This window comes from Stegodyphus dumicola, chromosome 1 (assembly GCF_044657685.1).
Source record: "Stegodyphus dumicola isolate Sdum_Otavi_A_Nest chromosome 1, ASM4465768v1".
NCBI lineage: Eukaryota > Metazoa > Arthropoda > Arachnida > Araneae > Eresidae > Stegodyphus > Stegodyphus dumicola.
In genome coordinates, this window is record NC_140768.1 from 151,528,811 (window position 1) to 151,546,926 (window position 18,116).

An 18,116-nucleotide genomic window follows, 5' to 3' on the forward strand; every position below is an offset into this window, starting at 1 on the left:
CGTACAGAAAGTGTATAACTCAATGCAGCAATAGATAATTTTTGCAAAACTATGAAAACATGAGGTGGATTGTAACGAAATCATAGCAGATATTTAAAAAAGATGTTCTAATTTCTAAGACAACTTTAAACGTCTCTTCCATTATGTGAAAGAAGCATATAACCACTTGTAATTCTAAAACATTGCTTAAATCAAGATGTCTCGAAAATGAAGTTTTGCAGTTAAGAAGCAGACTAAGACTATATGATCATCATACTCCTCTTAGTGCTTTATACCATTTACGTATGGTGACCTAGGCAAGAATGGTTTTATTGGAGTTAAAAAAAAAAAAAAAAAAAACATGAAAGATAGATTTGAAGATGATTATCTAATTTAAAACATTTTGCTTATGTAAAAATTGTCATCAGAAACGATGACAAGATGCCATTTTCATATTCAAATAATAGTGATACTGAAAAAAACATCGATTACCCATTACCTCGTGAAGGACTAATTCCACCATCTGAAGAGTGGAAAATGCAAGTTCATAAAATGCAAGAACAATTTTTAATTTTCAATGCTTCCACTTTAAGAAAGGAAGAAAATATTATAAAGGACTTTGCCAAAACTCTTAAACAACAGTTTTCCAACACTGATGAAAAATTACTTACAACATATGCTAGAATTCGAACTTTCATATGATTAAGGAATTTAAATAAAAAATTAGATAACCAAAAATATTCTAAAGCTAAAAGTAAAATACTTAATTCAGTTGACGAAAGTTAAGCCATAACGTAGAAAACAAGAAATAAGTTGAAGAAAACAATTTCTTCATATTGTAAAATAATTACTTTAAGTGAATGAAAATCAAGCTATCTTTTGTTTTGTTGTCTTAAATGTGCTATTTTTAGAGCTTAAGCTTTGTAAGTAATGCTTAAATATTTTCTTCAGGAAACGCTTAGCTGCAGCAAAAATGGTATATTATATCCAGTATATCTTTGTCGAAAATTACATTTTTTAAACAGAACTGATTCAGATTATCTATACTATCTATCTATTCTGAAATTTTAGATGCAAATACCTGTTTACTTTTGTAAAGAAAATATATTTTGCTGTATTATGTGTTAAATATATTTTGTTCTATTATGTGTGACTGTTTAGAAATTTTTTATTTTTAAACATTCATCTCAGGATATTTTTTGTATATATATATATATATATATATATATACATATGCCTTTTATGTAATGCCTCATGTAGCGATGCCTAAACCTTTTTTTTTTTAACATTAGTATTTGAATAATAGAGGAGTATGGTAACCTTTTATGTTGACATTACGCTTGGCCATGATTACAGATTTAAGTTAAATGCGCTAAAAAATGTTGAGGAAAAATGTACAAAAAATTTCTTTCCATATGCTAAAAATAGATTTTGTTGATGATATTCATAGACCCAAAGATTACGTTTAGGGCTATTTGAATTAAGAACAACTGATTTGTTATTCACATAAACCCCAAACCAGCGCCAGGGCTCGTATGGCTGCACCGAGTCGCAGAATTTAGGACCCACAAAGACTGCAGTAGAGTAACTAGCGCCAGCCCTCAATAAGGCTAAAGTATATGTAAGAATTTATTTATTTAGAACTCTGATAAGCCTTAAGCATGTGCAAGAAATAGACATAAGTATAATAAATAACTAAAGTAATACAATTCAGGCTTAACTCAGTGCACGATAGAAGCAACATAAAATTTAACGAAACAACTTCTCGCTAGTCGCCAAGCTCATGATACATAGCTAAATATGTATAATGAAGGATAGCTAAATTTCATGATGATAGCCACTAATTTTAAAGGTTTTTGGATATTGCAAAACAAAGGTGAAATTTTCCAATTAACGGATTTTGTAAAGAAATGTGGAGAAGCGGTAATAAATGAAGATGATATAAAAGAAGTTTTTCATTGTGATGACAATGCTTCTCAATCATCAATCAATTATTAATTGAATGTCAAAATTTGTAGTATGGTTCTAGATCCATAAAATACCTCTACTGTTAGTGAAGAAAGTGACAAAGAAGTTACTGAAAACGAGAAAATTTTGATTGCCAAGTTAGTCGGAATTCTTGAAACAGCAGTCACAAGAGTTCAACAAAGTAACTGAACAAGATATTATGTCTGTCTGCAGAATTAAAAAGAAAGTATTTTCACAAAAAACGAAGCAACTTAAAATAACTTACATTGAAAGAAATGTTTAATAAGGTAAACAAATAAATATTAAGTTTTATTTTTGTAAATTTTGATACTCTGTAGATCATAAATACTTCATTATTTCATAAATCATGATTTCATATTTTTAATTTTATAATTTGTACTTGCCATCTTGCTAGATTTAAAATGATGATCTAATATCCAGAAAAATCCCAAATCCGGAATCGCCGAAGTCTCGACGAATCCGGATTTCGGACGTTGTATTGTATATAGCTATCTGTATTTGTTACTTGGCTGGGTGAGCTCAGTATTTTTATTCTTATATGTTGGTAAACTGGTTTTATTTATTTATTTATTTTTTCGTGAAAGTGGTTGAATTATGTTGTTCGTATGTTCTGGTTAAGATAGTTATGCCTTTACTTAATCTGTGTGCAGTAGTTTTAGAGTTATCAACAATTAAAAAGTTGAAGTGGCATTAAGTCTAAGGAAACGGCCATCTGTTTACCTTTGAAATTCTTATTAGAATAGTGCATTAAGTTCGTTGTATGCCATCTTCAGTTTGTTTTTTCAAAGTGGAACCAAAAGTTAACGTTCAATTTTGTTCACCAGGAATTTGGTCGTTCTGCCCTTTGACTGAAGTGTTTGTTTTTACATGTATACTCTAATTTTAATTGTACGTACAAGGAAGTCATAGGATGTCCGCATCAGACTTTTTTTTTTTTGGCCTGTGGAAGGGAGCTGATGTGCACTTTTTAATTATGACTTATCTTTAAAATAAGTTTACAAAAATCAATTAAATTTTATATTGAGAAAAGAGTGACACTTTCTTATTCACTATGCTACTGAAATGCATGGAATTCTATGTAAAAATATATAAAACCTGTTTTTTATATAATTTGAATATTGATTTATTACCTTATGATTAATTTTTTAAATTTTACATATGTATATGTGTGTAATCTTTCCCTTGCCTACTAATGTCAACAACTTTTTATTGTGTCGTATTCTAGAAAAGTGATATCCACTTTGTAAATTCATGTGTTTGGACATTACATTTTTGTCATTTTCAAGAAACCTCCAGATTCAAAGACCAAAATGAAACGAAAAAACATGATAAATTCTCATTCATGTAAACACTTTTACTTGCTGTTGGTTGATGAGTTGCAGACATAAAAATCAATTTTTAGAACATGCCATGAGAAAAACTATATCTTTTGCTGCCACATGTAATTAATACAGTCAAAAGTCATTAATTCGGACACCCTTAATCCGGAATTATCTGTAATCTGGACCTCAAAGCTACAAACTTTCTGCGCATGCGTCGCGTTGACGCATGCACATAGGCATTTACGCGTGCGCGTAAGACCTTTACAGCTGTGCATAATATGTTTACGCATGCACGTTTATTGTATAACGGATGGTATAAGCTAAAATTATCTAATTATCTATTTCAGTTAATGTTGCAGATTGCGTTGTTCCTTAATCTTCGAATTGGATCCGGCTTATTATTTTTTGCAGACTGTTAGAGCAATTTTATAAAAGTAAGCTCGAACTTTCAATTATGTCAAAAAGAATTTCAGATTCTGGAGCTGCCAAAGGATCTACAAAGCGAAAGCATGTTTCAATGTCCATCAAACAGAAAGTGGAATTTCTGCAAAAAATGGATAAAGGCATGTCTTTTGTTTCTCTAACCATTCTGAAATCTGTTTATCAATTTCGTGCTGCTCTGCGGCGGTGGGGGGGGGGTGATGGTGCGGCACGCAATGAATTGGAAGTTGATCTGTCAGCACTATCCTTATCTTCAGGGCAGATGTTTTTATTTTATTTGGCTTATAATTCCTTACTAAATGTAGTATTTCATCTAGATGTACTCCGTCTTTGATATAATTTAAATCATATTTCTTGTCATTATAATTCGCTTCCGATAGTGAAGAAAGTGACACAGAGGTTATTGAAAACGAAAAAATTTCAATTGACAAATTAGTCGGTATTTTCGACACAGCAATTATAGGACTTGAACAGCAGAACTTTGTAACTGAACAAGAAATTATGTCTGTTTATAGAATTAAAGAGAAAGTATTATCACATAAAACGAAGCAACTAAAACAACTTACATTGAAAGAAATGTTTAACAAAGTAAACAAATAAATATTAAGCCTTTTTTTTTTTTGTTTTTTTTTTGTAAATTTTGATACCATTTAGATCATAATTGTTCTTTATTTCATAAATTATGGTTTCATATTTTTAATTTTATAATTTCTGCATGCCATCTTACCAGATTTAAACTGATGATCTATAATCCGGAAAAATCGATAATCCGTAATCGCCGATCTCCCGACGAGTCCGGATTAACGACTTTTGACTGTACTGGGAATAAACTTTAAATTGTCTGATTAGATGGAACAAATTTAATGACATCCCTACTTTGTGCAAATCTGATTGGCTGAGTTTGACATTGGATTGTAGCATTGTGACAACATTGTCTAAATGAGTTTTATATATATATATATATACACTTCATAATTCCGTGAAATAAGTAAAGAATTATTGAAAAGAGAGACACTTTCATGAAATATTCGAGGTTTTTGGGGTTTGATGTGGCATTATTGGAATAATACGCATACAAATAATGGGAGATGGCCTTTTGCTCCATTTCAAGGCTGACCTAGGTTTAAACGCAGCTGTAAGTCAGTTTCAATTTTTCATGAAACCTTATTAAAACTTTATTAAAAGAGTTTACATTTTCGCATGCAACTTGTGTGACATCTTTTGTTCAGTTTATAGTAGTAGTTAGAAACCAGTATAAATAACTTTAAACGGTTATAAATAATTAAGTAATCTCAATAAACTATTCTTATTTTTTTCTGATAAAGTTTAGGAATTAAATGTCCAGTTCAGTTTAGAAATTATGTTCAATTCATTTCTTCCGAGTTAACACTGAGTAGTTTGGAAATTGGAAAGAATGGCCTTCTTTACGCTGGTGACCAAAAAATTTGCACCAGAAATACTGCTAAACAAATGCGTGTGAAATAATGCTAAAATCTATGGCAGTGCTCGGATGCTACAGACATTATTTTGAAAAAATGTATACCTTTTCTCGCATTAATGAATTTCAGAAATGACTTTTTTTTTTTTATTCCAACTTTTAAAAATTAGCTACGAACAGTCTGAAGCTCAGCAGGGCTGAATAAATGACCACTTACTATTAAAAGTTTGATTCGAATTCGAATCTTGTGGTTGTATGGATATTTTTGTTTCCAGATATGTGTAATGTAGATAAGATTTGTTCTGTTGAATAACTTATTTGAAGCACAAGTAAAATTAATAGTTTGTAGACTATAAGGGTTGAAAGCTCATTGTCTCCAACCCCCCCCAAAAAAAATCACGCCATAATATTGACAGACAAACGAGTATTACATTACTTATGAAAACGAAAGCAGTATCTACCGATAGTTCACAGTATGCGTAATGTGAATGAGATTTATTCTTAAAAAGATTTCAGTCAACCACCCATTACTGCTTTCAAATAAACAAATATTAACAGTTTTAATAATGAGTCGAAGGGGCAATTGCTCTTTGTTTCCGACAAAAAAAAAAAAAAAAAAAAAAAAAATCATGCCAAACTGTTGATTTAAGGAAAACGCAGTTCGCAGAAAACAGGCATTTGCGTGAACTGCTATCCTGGACCAAACTGACGGCAGGCGCATGCGTATTCTGATGTCGCCAAATGTTATGGGTATTCGAATTGCGAAACAAGGTACATCCCAAAATTAAGCCAAATTCTGGGGGGGGGGGAAAAGAGAGAGAGAAAGAAAATATTAATGCATGCTTTTAAAAATTAATCAAAATTGTCACCTCTTTATATGTAAGGAAAGAATTATATTCCACTGCCAAAATGATAGAACAACTTGGAATTGCTCTTTTTGAATCGTTAAGGCTGAATACATTTTTTTCGTTGATAATTTTATTTCATCAGTTAACAAAAAAGGAGGGAATTAGGGATGCATTCCTTTTTTTAAATTCCCGTCTGGGTTGGAGCCTAGCAGAGCCCACACCCTTCGTGCGAATGATTTCGGTTATGGCGCGTATCGATGTGTACATGGGCAAAGTCAAGGGAGTGTGCAATGCAAAGTTTGTGCAATTCTCTGATGTTTTTTGAAGTGAAAATAGGTTGATGTGTACATGGATACCGAGTTTGTGCAATTCTTTGATTTGTTATTTTCAAGTTGACGATTTTGAGAAATGTGCCAAGCAGTGGGCACTTTCCCAGTTTGTCACCAAGGGTGTGGGCTCTCCTAGGATTTTACCCCAGTTTGCAACAATTTTCCTGTTTTTCAGTAATAAACAGGTTTGTGCCCAAATAAAAATACATTCAAACATGAAATTTTTGTTTGTAAAAATCAAGAAAGATAGATGTCCATGGCTGAGATTTTAAATTCTTAATTAGAGAGAGTATAGTTTAAAAAATAAAGTGCAAGTAAGATGGGGTTTCATTTGTATGAAAACTCCTAGTGGAATAACATACATCATATTTAAATTTATATAAACAGGGTGAGGCATGCTTTTGTGGCATAACTGAAAAGCATGTCCAGCTAGCAGTCAGAAGATCAGAGTTCATTCTGTTAGATCACTGCACATTTTTCACATCTTCAGCTCCAAAATAAAATGCCAAATGATTCTATGAGGGGGTATGTTATTTATTGGTAAAGTAGTAGATGTTTCGTATTTTAAAGAAATCAAAATTATCTTACATTGTTATATTCCATATGAATTTATATTTGCCATTGAAGGCAATGTCTTTCTAGTGTAAATTATTGTGCAGTCTGTTGTTTAATTTTATATCAGATCATTTTAAAATTTTTTCAGACACATCTCAATGGATTGCATTCTTTACAAAAGCTGGTCTCCCACCAAATGTGGCTGCCAATTATGCATTGATATTTTCAGATAATCGAATACAACTTGATATGCTGATGGATTTGTCAAAAGAATATCTTTTTGACATGGGAATTAGAATTATGGGTGATGTTATTGCTATATTACGATTTGCAAAAGAATTCCATACCCAGGTAGTTATTATTGTTTTTCATGTTAAGCTTCAATTTTTTTTTTTTAAATCAGAAATCATAATGTATTGTTAATTTTGTTGTATGAAGCATTTGTTAAATCTATATTTTACCTTTAAGGATATTTTTCAGCCTTATGTTGGTAGAATGTAACACTTTTGCTGCCATCTATGAGAATACTTGTAGTTGGCACACTGTAATAAACCTGAGTACTTGCCAGGTATGAGTTTTTTCCTAGAGTGTCTCATAGCTACAAGTATTCTTGACATGTGTGAATAGATGCACTATATCAGCTTTGGCAGTAAATGTGTTAAGGAAATACATCTTATCTTTGTTGTTATACATGACGTGTCTTTGCTATCTACAGCAGTTAAAAGAATGCTTAAGACTTTTTACATTATTTTCCATAGAAAATCCAGTTATATTTATTTTTTAAGTGAAAGGGGAAAATATGCTTGTATGTGTATTTATTCAATAGTTGAAGTTTGAAATATATATATATTTTTTGTCTAATATAAATTCAGATTTGTATACCTATATTTTCTATTATTTAGAATTTCGTCTCTTTTTTTTTAGTTAGCAAAAGAAAGGGTTATTGGAAAGATGCCAATGGTCAAAAATAAATCAGCAGGTGTGTATATGATTTGGAGCTTTATCATTAACCTGCTTTTATTTTTATACCTTTAGTTAAATAATGTAGGTTGAAAACTTTAAAGTAAATACTACATTAAGATGCATGTTCAGTTATTTTCCAAACTCAGTGTAATATCCATTTTATTCCAAGTTTGTATGTCACCTTTTAGTATTACAGTACAAAGTCCGAAATCCAGACGTCCATTATCCGGAATAATCTAAAATCCGGACCTCAAAGCCACAAAAAAAATTTTTTATTAATGCTTTACGCATGCACATTTGGTTTTTCCTTCCGTAATAAAATGTGTGGAGATTTTCACTTAAAAATTCCGATTCTTAATTTCGCTTAGGCACTAAATAAAATACCTTGTTATGGAAAAACAATCATGTAAGCATAAATTTGTGAGATTAATAATTTGGCTCCGTAGCTGAGTTATCTTCTTGGCATACATCTCAAACCGAAACATTCACCTATTTTATATCCCTGATGCCGACTTGGCAAGTCGTTATTTATTATATTTTGTTTTCATCACCGCATGTTTATCAATATATGACAGCTTCAGTAATAACGCATGCTGTGATGTCTAAGCATTTTTATATTAGTAATTTAATAACAAGAGTATGGCAACCTTTTATGCTAACATTAATTACGCTTGGCGATTATAGATTTTTAATTGCTCTAAGAAATGTTGACGAGGAAAAATTCAACAAAAATTTCTTTTCATATGCTAAAAATGCCAAAAGATTACATTTAGTGCTATTTTAATTAAGAATAATTGATATGTTATTTACCATAAACTCAGAAGTGGCAGCAGAATATGTTGTTACCAGACAGCAGAATTTAGGGAAGGCAAAATTTTTGGAATTTGAGGAAGCACTGAGCGGCAAAATTAAGGGATGAAAAGTTTTTATGATTTACGGAAAGCACTGGGATCCAAAGTTTAGGCACGGTGAAAATTTAGAACTTAAGAAAGTGCTTTGTAGCAGAATTTAGGATCCGTAGAGACTGCAGCAGGCGGTATCGAGCGCCAGCCCTAAATAAAACCTTAAATATATGTGGGAGTGTATTTATTCAGGACTCGGATTAGTTTGAAGCATGTGCAAGAAATAAATGTAGGTATAGTAAATAACTAAATTAATACAATCCAGGCTTAATTCAGGCTTAATGTATAACAGATGCTATTAAGTTAGGCTAAAATTATCTAAGGCATTTCAATTAATGTAGCAGACTGCACTGCTCCCTGATCTTCTAATTTGATCCAGCTTATTATTTTTTGCAGACTGTTATTATTACGGCAATTTTATAAAAAATAAGCTTGAACTTTCGATTATGTCAAAAAGAGTTTCAAATTGTGGAGTTTCCAAAGGATCTACAGAGCGAAACCATGTTCCGATGTCCATTAAACAAAAAGTGGAAAAAGGCATATCTGTCTCAAAATTACGCAAGGACTATGGCATTGGAAAGTCTACTGTATATGACACAAAAAGAAAAAGGAACTTTTTGAATTTTTTGTGGAAGCATCTTAAACAACTTACATTGAAAGAAATGTTTAATAAAGTAAACAAATAAATATTAAGCTCTTTTTTTTTTGGTAAATTTTGATATCATAATTGTTCATTATTTCATAAATTATGATTTCATATTTTTAATTGTATAATTTCTGTATGCCATCTTACCAGATTTAAATTGATGATCTATTATCTGGAAAAATCCCAAATCCAGAATCACCAAAGTCCCGACCATTCCGGATTTTGGACTTTGTACTGTATTTACAAAATAAAAATTCTGAATTTTATGAGGCAATTTACTTGAAAAATTAATTTTGAGAAAAATACAATTTTATATAAAATTATTGTCTTCATTAAGAATGAAGCTAGCTCAAATGATTTTCATGAAAGAATATGAAGCAGAAATAATGTTAAAATTACAGTACTCTCACTTATCCACCCAACCTTCTTTGTACACCCTATTAAATATTCTTTTCCCAACAGCAAAAAACTTATATTGTTCGATGTTTATTATTAGACTAACTACATATATAAACTGTTATTATATGTGTAGTTAACTTTTGTTATTTGTTGAAATTTTTTTTTTTTTAAACTTCACATTGTCAGAACATAAATTTTTTCATCATTTAAAACACTTCTGTAATTGGAATTGTGACTATGACTGACGATTATGAAAATAAAGGTGTGTGTAATAAAATAGAATTCTCTTTATTTAAGATTATTCTAATTAGAATTTACTTTGTTTTTTCTTTCTTTGGGAAAGAGACAGAATTTTCGGGTGAACTATTAAAATTAAAATACATTAAAACGGTTCATTGGCTAAATTCTGGGTCCAGAAAAGGAAGGATTTTTGTAGAAGAGAGATTTCAATTAATTTCAGTGTTCTTTCCCTCTGGTACAGTGACACTGAGTTTGAATAAATTCCTCTTCTGTTTCCCCCCCCTCTCCTCACCTGTAAATTTCATTAATTTTTTTGAAATGTGGTTTTGCTTGTTTAAAATGTTTTGGTTTTAATATTTTTCAGTTATTTGTTGCGTTTATATGATTATTTGAAATTTAATAATTATGAATTTCAGTTTCTGGTCTTTGTGAAATATTAGTTCTAAATTTCTTACTTTATGTCTTTAACGATAATTTTTCTGCAGCTTAATGCACAAAAATACTAGGCATGTTTATATTTTGTTTTCAAAAGGTTTTTTAATTTTGTTTTGTAATTATATATATATACATATATATTATATATATATATACATATATGTAAGATTAAAAAATATAAAAGCAAACTTCTGAAGTTAATTCACTATAACATTTTATTTTTTTTAAATTTCATTTAAGAACTTCCGCTAGTGCTGTAAGTCTAAATTGCGTCATTCGAATTAATCATGTGATCTTACATAACCCTTAACCTTTTGCGGTGCACTATACGTTAATGTCGGCATTTCAACAAAAAAAAGTTGTATGCAGTCTCTTTAGTCCTAAAGGAGTATACAGGTAAAATTTTGTAAAAATTGCACATACCGTTTTAATTCTGTGGGTGTTCCATGAGGTGGAACACTGTGCTGCCAGAGCTTTTAAAAGTGTGACTAAGCGAGCATTGCAGTGAAGCACGAAAATGAGTAGAAGCGTTTGTATAAGAATGAAATTATGGCTGTATAAATGGTTTCCTGGATATACACAATATTCTTGAATATATACGGATAAATGAGGTAAATATCTATATACACAAGTCCTATATACAAAAATACGAGGGTTGGAACTTTAATAGTGGCAACACAGCTGAAAAACTGCTACGCAACCAAACCAAAGAATATCGCGTATACCACACGTAAACTACATACCTACCGTACCTCTCAGCAAAAAGACTCGTCCTGCCTACGTCACGCGCATGCGGAGTGACGCGAAGAACGGATCCTTGTATTAGCTCGCGGTCTAAAGTAAGCGTTGTCAGGATGTTTTCAAAACAAGAACAACGATGTTGGATAAAAATTGAATGTGCCTGAGGTCGTACAGCACGACCTCTGGCACATTCTTGCGGCACTAGACCGGTCTGCATTGCCTTACAGAACCGTAGCAAGATGGGTGAAAGCATTCAATGAAGGACGCCAAAACGTGGCAGACATGCTGCGGCCAGGTTGTCCGAGTGTCCGAGAGCCAAACGATTCGTCAGCTGGCCGGACAAACAGGATTAGCGCATACGACTGTGCTGCACATTCTGAAGGAACGCCTGTCCATGAGAAAAATTTCTTCACGATGGGTTCCACATCAGTTGACGGAAATGCAGAAATGGCTACAATACGATGCTGCCAGAACCCACCTGGAGCGCTATGAGCACGAAGGAGATGCTTTTTTACGCCGTATCATTACGCTGAATGAGACTTGGGCCCGATAGTACCAGCCAGAACTGAAACACCAATCAAACGAATGGCATCATCACAGGTCACCACGACGTTTGAAATTTCATCAGAACCCCAGCAATGTAAAAGTTATGGTGATTCTCGTGTGCAACTGTGATGGTGTCATCCTAACGCATACCGTTCCATTAATATTAACAGTAAAGAAAAATAAGCCTATAATATATACATACACGAAAAATATCTACACAATTATTGAAAATAAACGGGAATGAGACTAAAAAGCGACAGCAAAATATTCATGCAGGTCTAAGTAAAGATGAGTCAAGCTACTAATAAAATTCCTGCCTAAAAACGACTTCCAAAAAATTCAAGATGCCAATATTAGGGCTTTCATAACACAAAACACACCTCACCCCTCAGATGCACAGATGTTCTGACTCGTAACAGCATGAAATCGCTAAAGGCCCAGTGTTCCCGCTAATGGAACACCTGGTTTCATTCAATGATTCTGCGTATGGTTTTTATGTGAAAGATTAAAAAAAATATAGAACAAATAATTTGGAGTACAGCCAGAAATATTATGCCTAATTTTTTTTTCCAAATAAAATTTTTTATGTCATTAAAAAAACAGAAAATTACTTGAAAAAAGTGGATTTTAATAACACATAATAAATGAAAATTCTGTGTCTCCTTGTGATATGCTGCTATCTACTGTTTAAAAAGAAAAGTTCAAAGTATATTATAAAGGCATTTTTATCTATTTATGGTTTAATTTAAAGGTTTCAGAAGCGATTCAATTTGGGTGTTCAATGTAGTGGAACACTGAGCCGCAAAGGGTTAATGCAGATGCCTCTTGGCCAATCACGAAAGTATAAACCAAAACTAAAAACAAACTTTTGACTCCCTCCCTTCTTTCTGTGAACTGATGCGTCACTTTTGCTTGTTCTTTCCTCTTAGCTAGACGCCTTTCTGCAATCACGTGTGTGCTGCTACATTCACTACTATGGCAATAATATCAAAATTGTAAATGTTCTTTATTAGGCATAAGTAGAGTGCCAAGTGAATTGTGGCCACAAAATGAGAATTTAAATAAAAAAGGAATTTAATCCGAGTCGACTGCTTCTTCATTTTGAAAATGGATGGACACTGTAAGCATCAAATATCTACGCAATTAGTATTTCTACGCATCTACGTCTCAGTGTTTTTATTGTAGTGCCTCCAAAAGTGTTCTGTCATTACCTTCTTCAGCCAATTCTAATTATGAAAAAATCTACATGAGTTTGTTCAGCTATGTTCACAGTGAATCATGGAAAAAGTCCTGCTTCACCGAAAATTTTAATGCAAGTTTGTGCTGCATCCATAATCAAATCTTTCATCTTGTGTCATCAAACCACAGTTTCATTACATATACAGTCAAAAGTCGTTAATTCGGACTCGTCGGGACTTCGGCGATTCCGGATTATCGATTTTTCTGTATTATAGATCATCAGTTTAAATCTGGTAAGATGGCATGCAGAAATTCTAAAATTAAAAATATGAAACCGTAATTTATGAAATAAAGAACAATTATGATCTAAAAGGTATCAAAATTTACAAAAAAAAAAAAAAAAGCTTAATATTTATTTGTTTACTTTATTAAACATTTCTTTCAATGTAAGTTGTTTAAGTTTTGCTTCGTTTCATGTGATAATACTTTCTCTTTAATTCTATTAAAAAGACGGAGTACATCGAGATGAAATATTACATGTAGTAAGTAATTATAAGCCAAATAAAATAAAAACATCTGCCCTGAAGATAAGGATTGTGCTGACAGATCAACTTCCAATTCAATGCGCCTCGTGGCGTTAACCCCCCCCCCCCCCGGCTGCAGAGCAGCGTGAAATTGATAAACAGATTTCGGAATGGTTAGAGAAACAAAGGATATGCATTTATCCATTTTTTGCAGCAGTTCCACTTTTTGTTTAATGGTGGATTAATGGTTACATACTTTCGCTTTGTAGATCCTATACATATTACTAAATATTTATCGGAAATTCTATTTGACATAATCGAAAGTTCAAGCTTACTTTTATAAAATTGCTCTAACAGTCTGCAAAAAATAATAAGCTGGTTCCAATTCGAAGATTAAGGAACAATGCAGTCTGCAACATTAACTGAATTAGATCATTTTAGCTTAGCTTATACCGTCCGTTATACGTTAAACGCGCATGCGCACACGCATATTCGCAGCCGTAAAGGTCTTGCGCGCGTAGCTTTGAGGTCCGGATTATAGATCATTCCGGATTATGGGTGTCCGAATTAACGACTTTTGACTGTATATGTGCTATAATAAAAGCAAGAAAATGGAGCACTGTTGATGCGTACGTATATGCATATTGAAGAGGAAGAGTTTTGATTGCGTATCAAGCTAATATGTTGACTTTGTAATATCTAAAGAACTTGGCAGTCGAGGCAGTTTTAATTCTATTTTTATTTGCCTATTAACATCTGTGGCCACAGTTCACTTGGCATTCTAGTCATGCCTATTCAAGAAAATTTACATGTTTTGTATTTTTGCAATAGGAAGCCAAGACCATCGAAATTACATCCTAGCAGAGAGTGAAGCTGAAGTGCATAGTTATGCAAGATGGAAGCACATGAAGAGAAAAGTTTTGGTTTGAGTTAACAAGTTTTAGTTTCCAATTATCACATGCCATGTAAAATAGAATGATCTAGAAATGACACAATCCTGAGAAGTTATTACGATTTTTAGAACAGAGAGGGAGAATTAAAGTTTTATCCTTAGTTTAAATTATAATTTTGATTCACATATTTTTTATCTTGCGATAAATACGATGACTATGTTAAGAAATAATTGGCAACCTTAAAATTGACTATTCGAAAGTATATGTTCTTCCCCTAAGTTCATCTTTTCTCCCAAATTACATAGCTCTGCTTGAAAAAGGGTAACTAAAACTAATATTAACCAATCATGCCTTAGCTTTACATTTGCACCTACATTGTATAAATACTGCTTCGAGCAATTGTGCCTTGCTTTTTTTCAAAAAAGAATCCACTAGGATGAATCTCTGCTGCTAATCCAGTGGCTAAAGTACCTTAAAAGAGAAATGATGTCAGCGAAATGTGTTGATTCTAGAATCAAGAGTTATAGTCTTCTCTTGATTAAAAAGGGTTAAGAATTAATCTAGCATAATGAAAGTAAATTAACGTGTATGAAGATTCTGAGTTTATTTCAGCAATGCTATCTGGTGATTATTGAGGTCATTGTTCTTTCTGTGGGTAATTTACTGTTGCATCTGTTCCATCGTGTTATTTGTGCATCAGTGATTTCCATTAAAAGTTAGTTCAAGGTTGCTTTTCTTGTCCAAGCCGAATTGAAAAATTGGAATGATTTTTCTTACACGATTTATTCATTGATCTCTGATTTCTAAGTTTTGTGATATGGATTTTTTTTCAAAAAAGGTTTTATTTAGTGCAACTAAAAATACCATATTGAAATTGCTGATTGTTATTATTATATTGAAAATCTGAATACATAATGCTGTTTCTTCTTGTATTGGATTAAAAGCATAGTATTGTTTTATGAAAAATTGTATTAGAAATTCAAATTCTAATAATTTAGTAAAGTAGGTAAAGAATTGTTAGGTATTTAATTATTTTTAGGGAAGGCTGTTAAAATAAATAATTATATTGAATTTCTGTTGAAAATTTTGAATAAAAATTTTATAATTATTCTAAAATGAAGTGGATTTAAAAAACAAGTGAAATAAGTACAAATAAGTAGTCTGAAATTATGGTAAATGCATATTAAAATTTATGGGTGACTGTATATTGAGGGAGTACTGGCTCCGAAACGAAAGCCTGTTATTACCTCTGTACAGTTGTTCCTTTTTCCCTCTTCATATAAGTTATAGTTGAAGGCTCTCATTTTATGTGTGTAATTTTTTATATATTATTATACTTTTTTTAAATTATGGAATGTATTAGTGCAGTTCACAAAGGCCACCTTATGCAAGGAATGGAGGCCTTTGCAAGTAACTGCCTATTCTACATAGCACAAAAACATCCTCGGGCTGTCTTCAGGACATCCTAGCTACAATAGACAATAGAAAGAACCTATCAACAGCATATAGGTTTTTTCTATTGTCTATTGTAGCACAGCATATGGGATGTTGTCAGGATCTGAAATCCTACTTACTATATCCTCAGAACATCTTGGGATAGCCCACTAACATCCTAAACACATCCCATAGATCCTCAGAACATCCTATCTAGGTCCCATCGACAGCATAGGGGATATTGTTATGATTTAAATTCTACTTACTACATCCTCAGGACATCCAGTAATATCCCAGTTTCCTCCTAAATTCATCTTCCCAAGTGATTAATGTTACATCCCAGTATATCCTATACAGTCAAAAGTCTTTAATCCGGACTCGTCGGGACTTCGGCGATTCCGGATTATCGATTTTTCCGGATTATAGATCATCAGTTTAAATCTGGTAAGATGGCATGCAGAAATTATAAAATTAAAAATATGAAACCTTAATTTATAAAATAATGAGCAATTATAATCTAAAGGGTATCCAAATTTACCAAAAAAGAAGCCTAATATTTATTTGTTTACTTTATTAAACATTTCTTTTAACGCGTGGATGCGTAAAGCATACCTTACTCATAGCCGAAATTAGAAAATTGCAACCAGAAAACTATGTGATTTGTATTCGGGATATTTATAATGATGAGGAATTTGATTTAAATCATATCAAAGACGGAGTACATCGAAATTAAATACTACATTTAGTAAGGAATTATAAGCCGACTAAAATAAATACATCTGCCCTGAAGATAACGATAGTGTTGACAGATCAAATTCCAGTTCATTGCGCGACGCCGCGACGTGCCCCCCCCGCGCAGAGCAGCGTGAAATTGATAAACAGATTTCGGAACGGTTAGATAGACAAAGGATATGCTTTTATCCATTTTTTGTAGCAATTCGTTTTTTGTTTGATGGACATCAAAACATACTTTCGTTTTCTAGATCCTTTGGGAGCTCCAGCATCGAAAATTCTATTTGACATAATCGAAAGTTCAAGCTTACTTTTAGAAAATTGCTCTTACAGTCTGCAAAAAATAATAAGCCGGATCCAATTTGAAGATTAAGGAACAACGCAATTATCAACATTAACTGAAATAGATAATTAGATAATTTTAGCTTTTACCGTCCGTTATACATTAAACGCGCACGCGAAAACGTATTCTGCACTTGCGCAGATGCATATGCGCAGTCGTAAATGTCTTGCGCGCACAAGTAAAACGCCTATGCGCATGCGTCAATGCGGCGCATGCGCAGAAAGATTTTAGCTTTGAGGTCCGGATTATAGATCATTCCGGATTACGGGTGTCCGAATTAACGACTATTGACTGTATAACAAAAACATTTATACTGTTAATATTCGAATTTGCTTTTTGATTTTAACAAATTTGTATGCTAGTAAATACAATGTAGTAGTAATACCAACAATTAGGTAGTAGGAATACCAACAATTTTTATAATAATCTGACCATTAACCCATTCAGGATTATGACCACATAATACGTGATCACGCGATTTTGCCCTCATGTTCCAAGGTATCATATATGTGGCCACCCTTTTTGTGTCTCGAGACCTGTGATCACAGCAGTATGATATCAAATTGGAACTTTTTATTTAAGTTTTAAGCAATAGATGATGGTTCAAGTCCATTATATTTTTAAATAATGGTCCACAGAGCTTTGACTGTAATATCTCTCCTTTTTTGGGGGACGGATCAGGGGAATTTGAACATGTAAACAACCACACAAAGGGCTGTGTTTTATTGTGGATTTGTTTATATTTTGCAGGAGAAGTTATCTTGCTCTATTCTTCAAATGTTTCATAGTAGTTATATTATTTATTAGTTGTGCTTGTTCTTCTATTCATTGTCCTATCCAGAAACTTTTTAGTTTGTTTTCTGACATTAATCCTTCTTCCTTCATGAAAAATTGATGTATTATTTGGAGAAGGAATTCAGTTGTATCTCTGAAACTGGATAGACTATTTCATTTGGATATTCTAAGTATGCTTCTTAGTTTGTTAGAAATGGTACTTTTTGTGATTGATAAAATTTGTCTTTATAAATATAACTAATAACCTTTTGAATTAAATTTTAGCCTCTCTTTCTTTTAAATAGTAATATTTGAAAAATGAAATTTAATGTATTATATCTGTGTATATATATATATATATATATTAATTTAATGTATTAATGAATAGTATTAAAATAGTAATATTTGAATAATCATTTAAATAGTAATTGAATTTTTGTGTAAAAATATGAGATGCTCATAAT

At 32.1% G+C, this 18,116-nt stretch overlaps 1 protein-coding gene across 3 annotated transcripts in view; it reads left to right on the plus strand.

The window, feature by feature from the left end:
* The window catches only part of LOC118193679 (uncharacterized protein C19orf47), a 105,241-nt gene that overhangs the window by 5,120 nt on the left and 82,005 nt on the right, over positions 1–18,116 (plus strand). For all 3 annotated transcript variants that reach the window (XM_085822106.1, XM_085822093.1, XM_085822101.1), the window contains exons 2-3: positions 7,050–7,252; positions 7,826–7,880. In XM_085822106.1, coding sequence (XP_085678232.1) covers positions 7,050–7,252; positions 7,826–7,880 — 258 coding nt within the window. The remainder of the gene's footprint in view (positions 1–7,049; positions 7,253–7,825; positions 7,881–18,116) is intronic.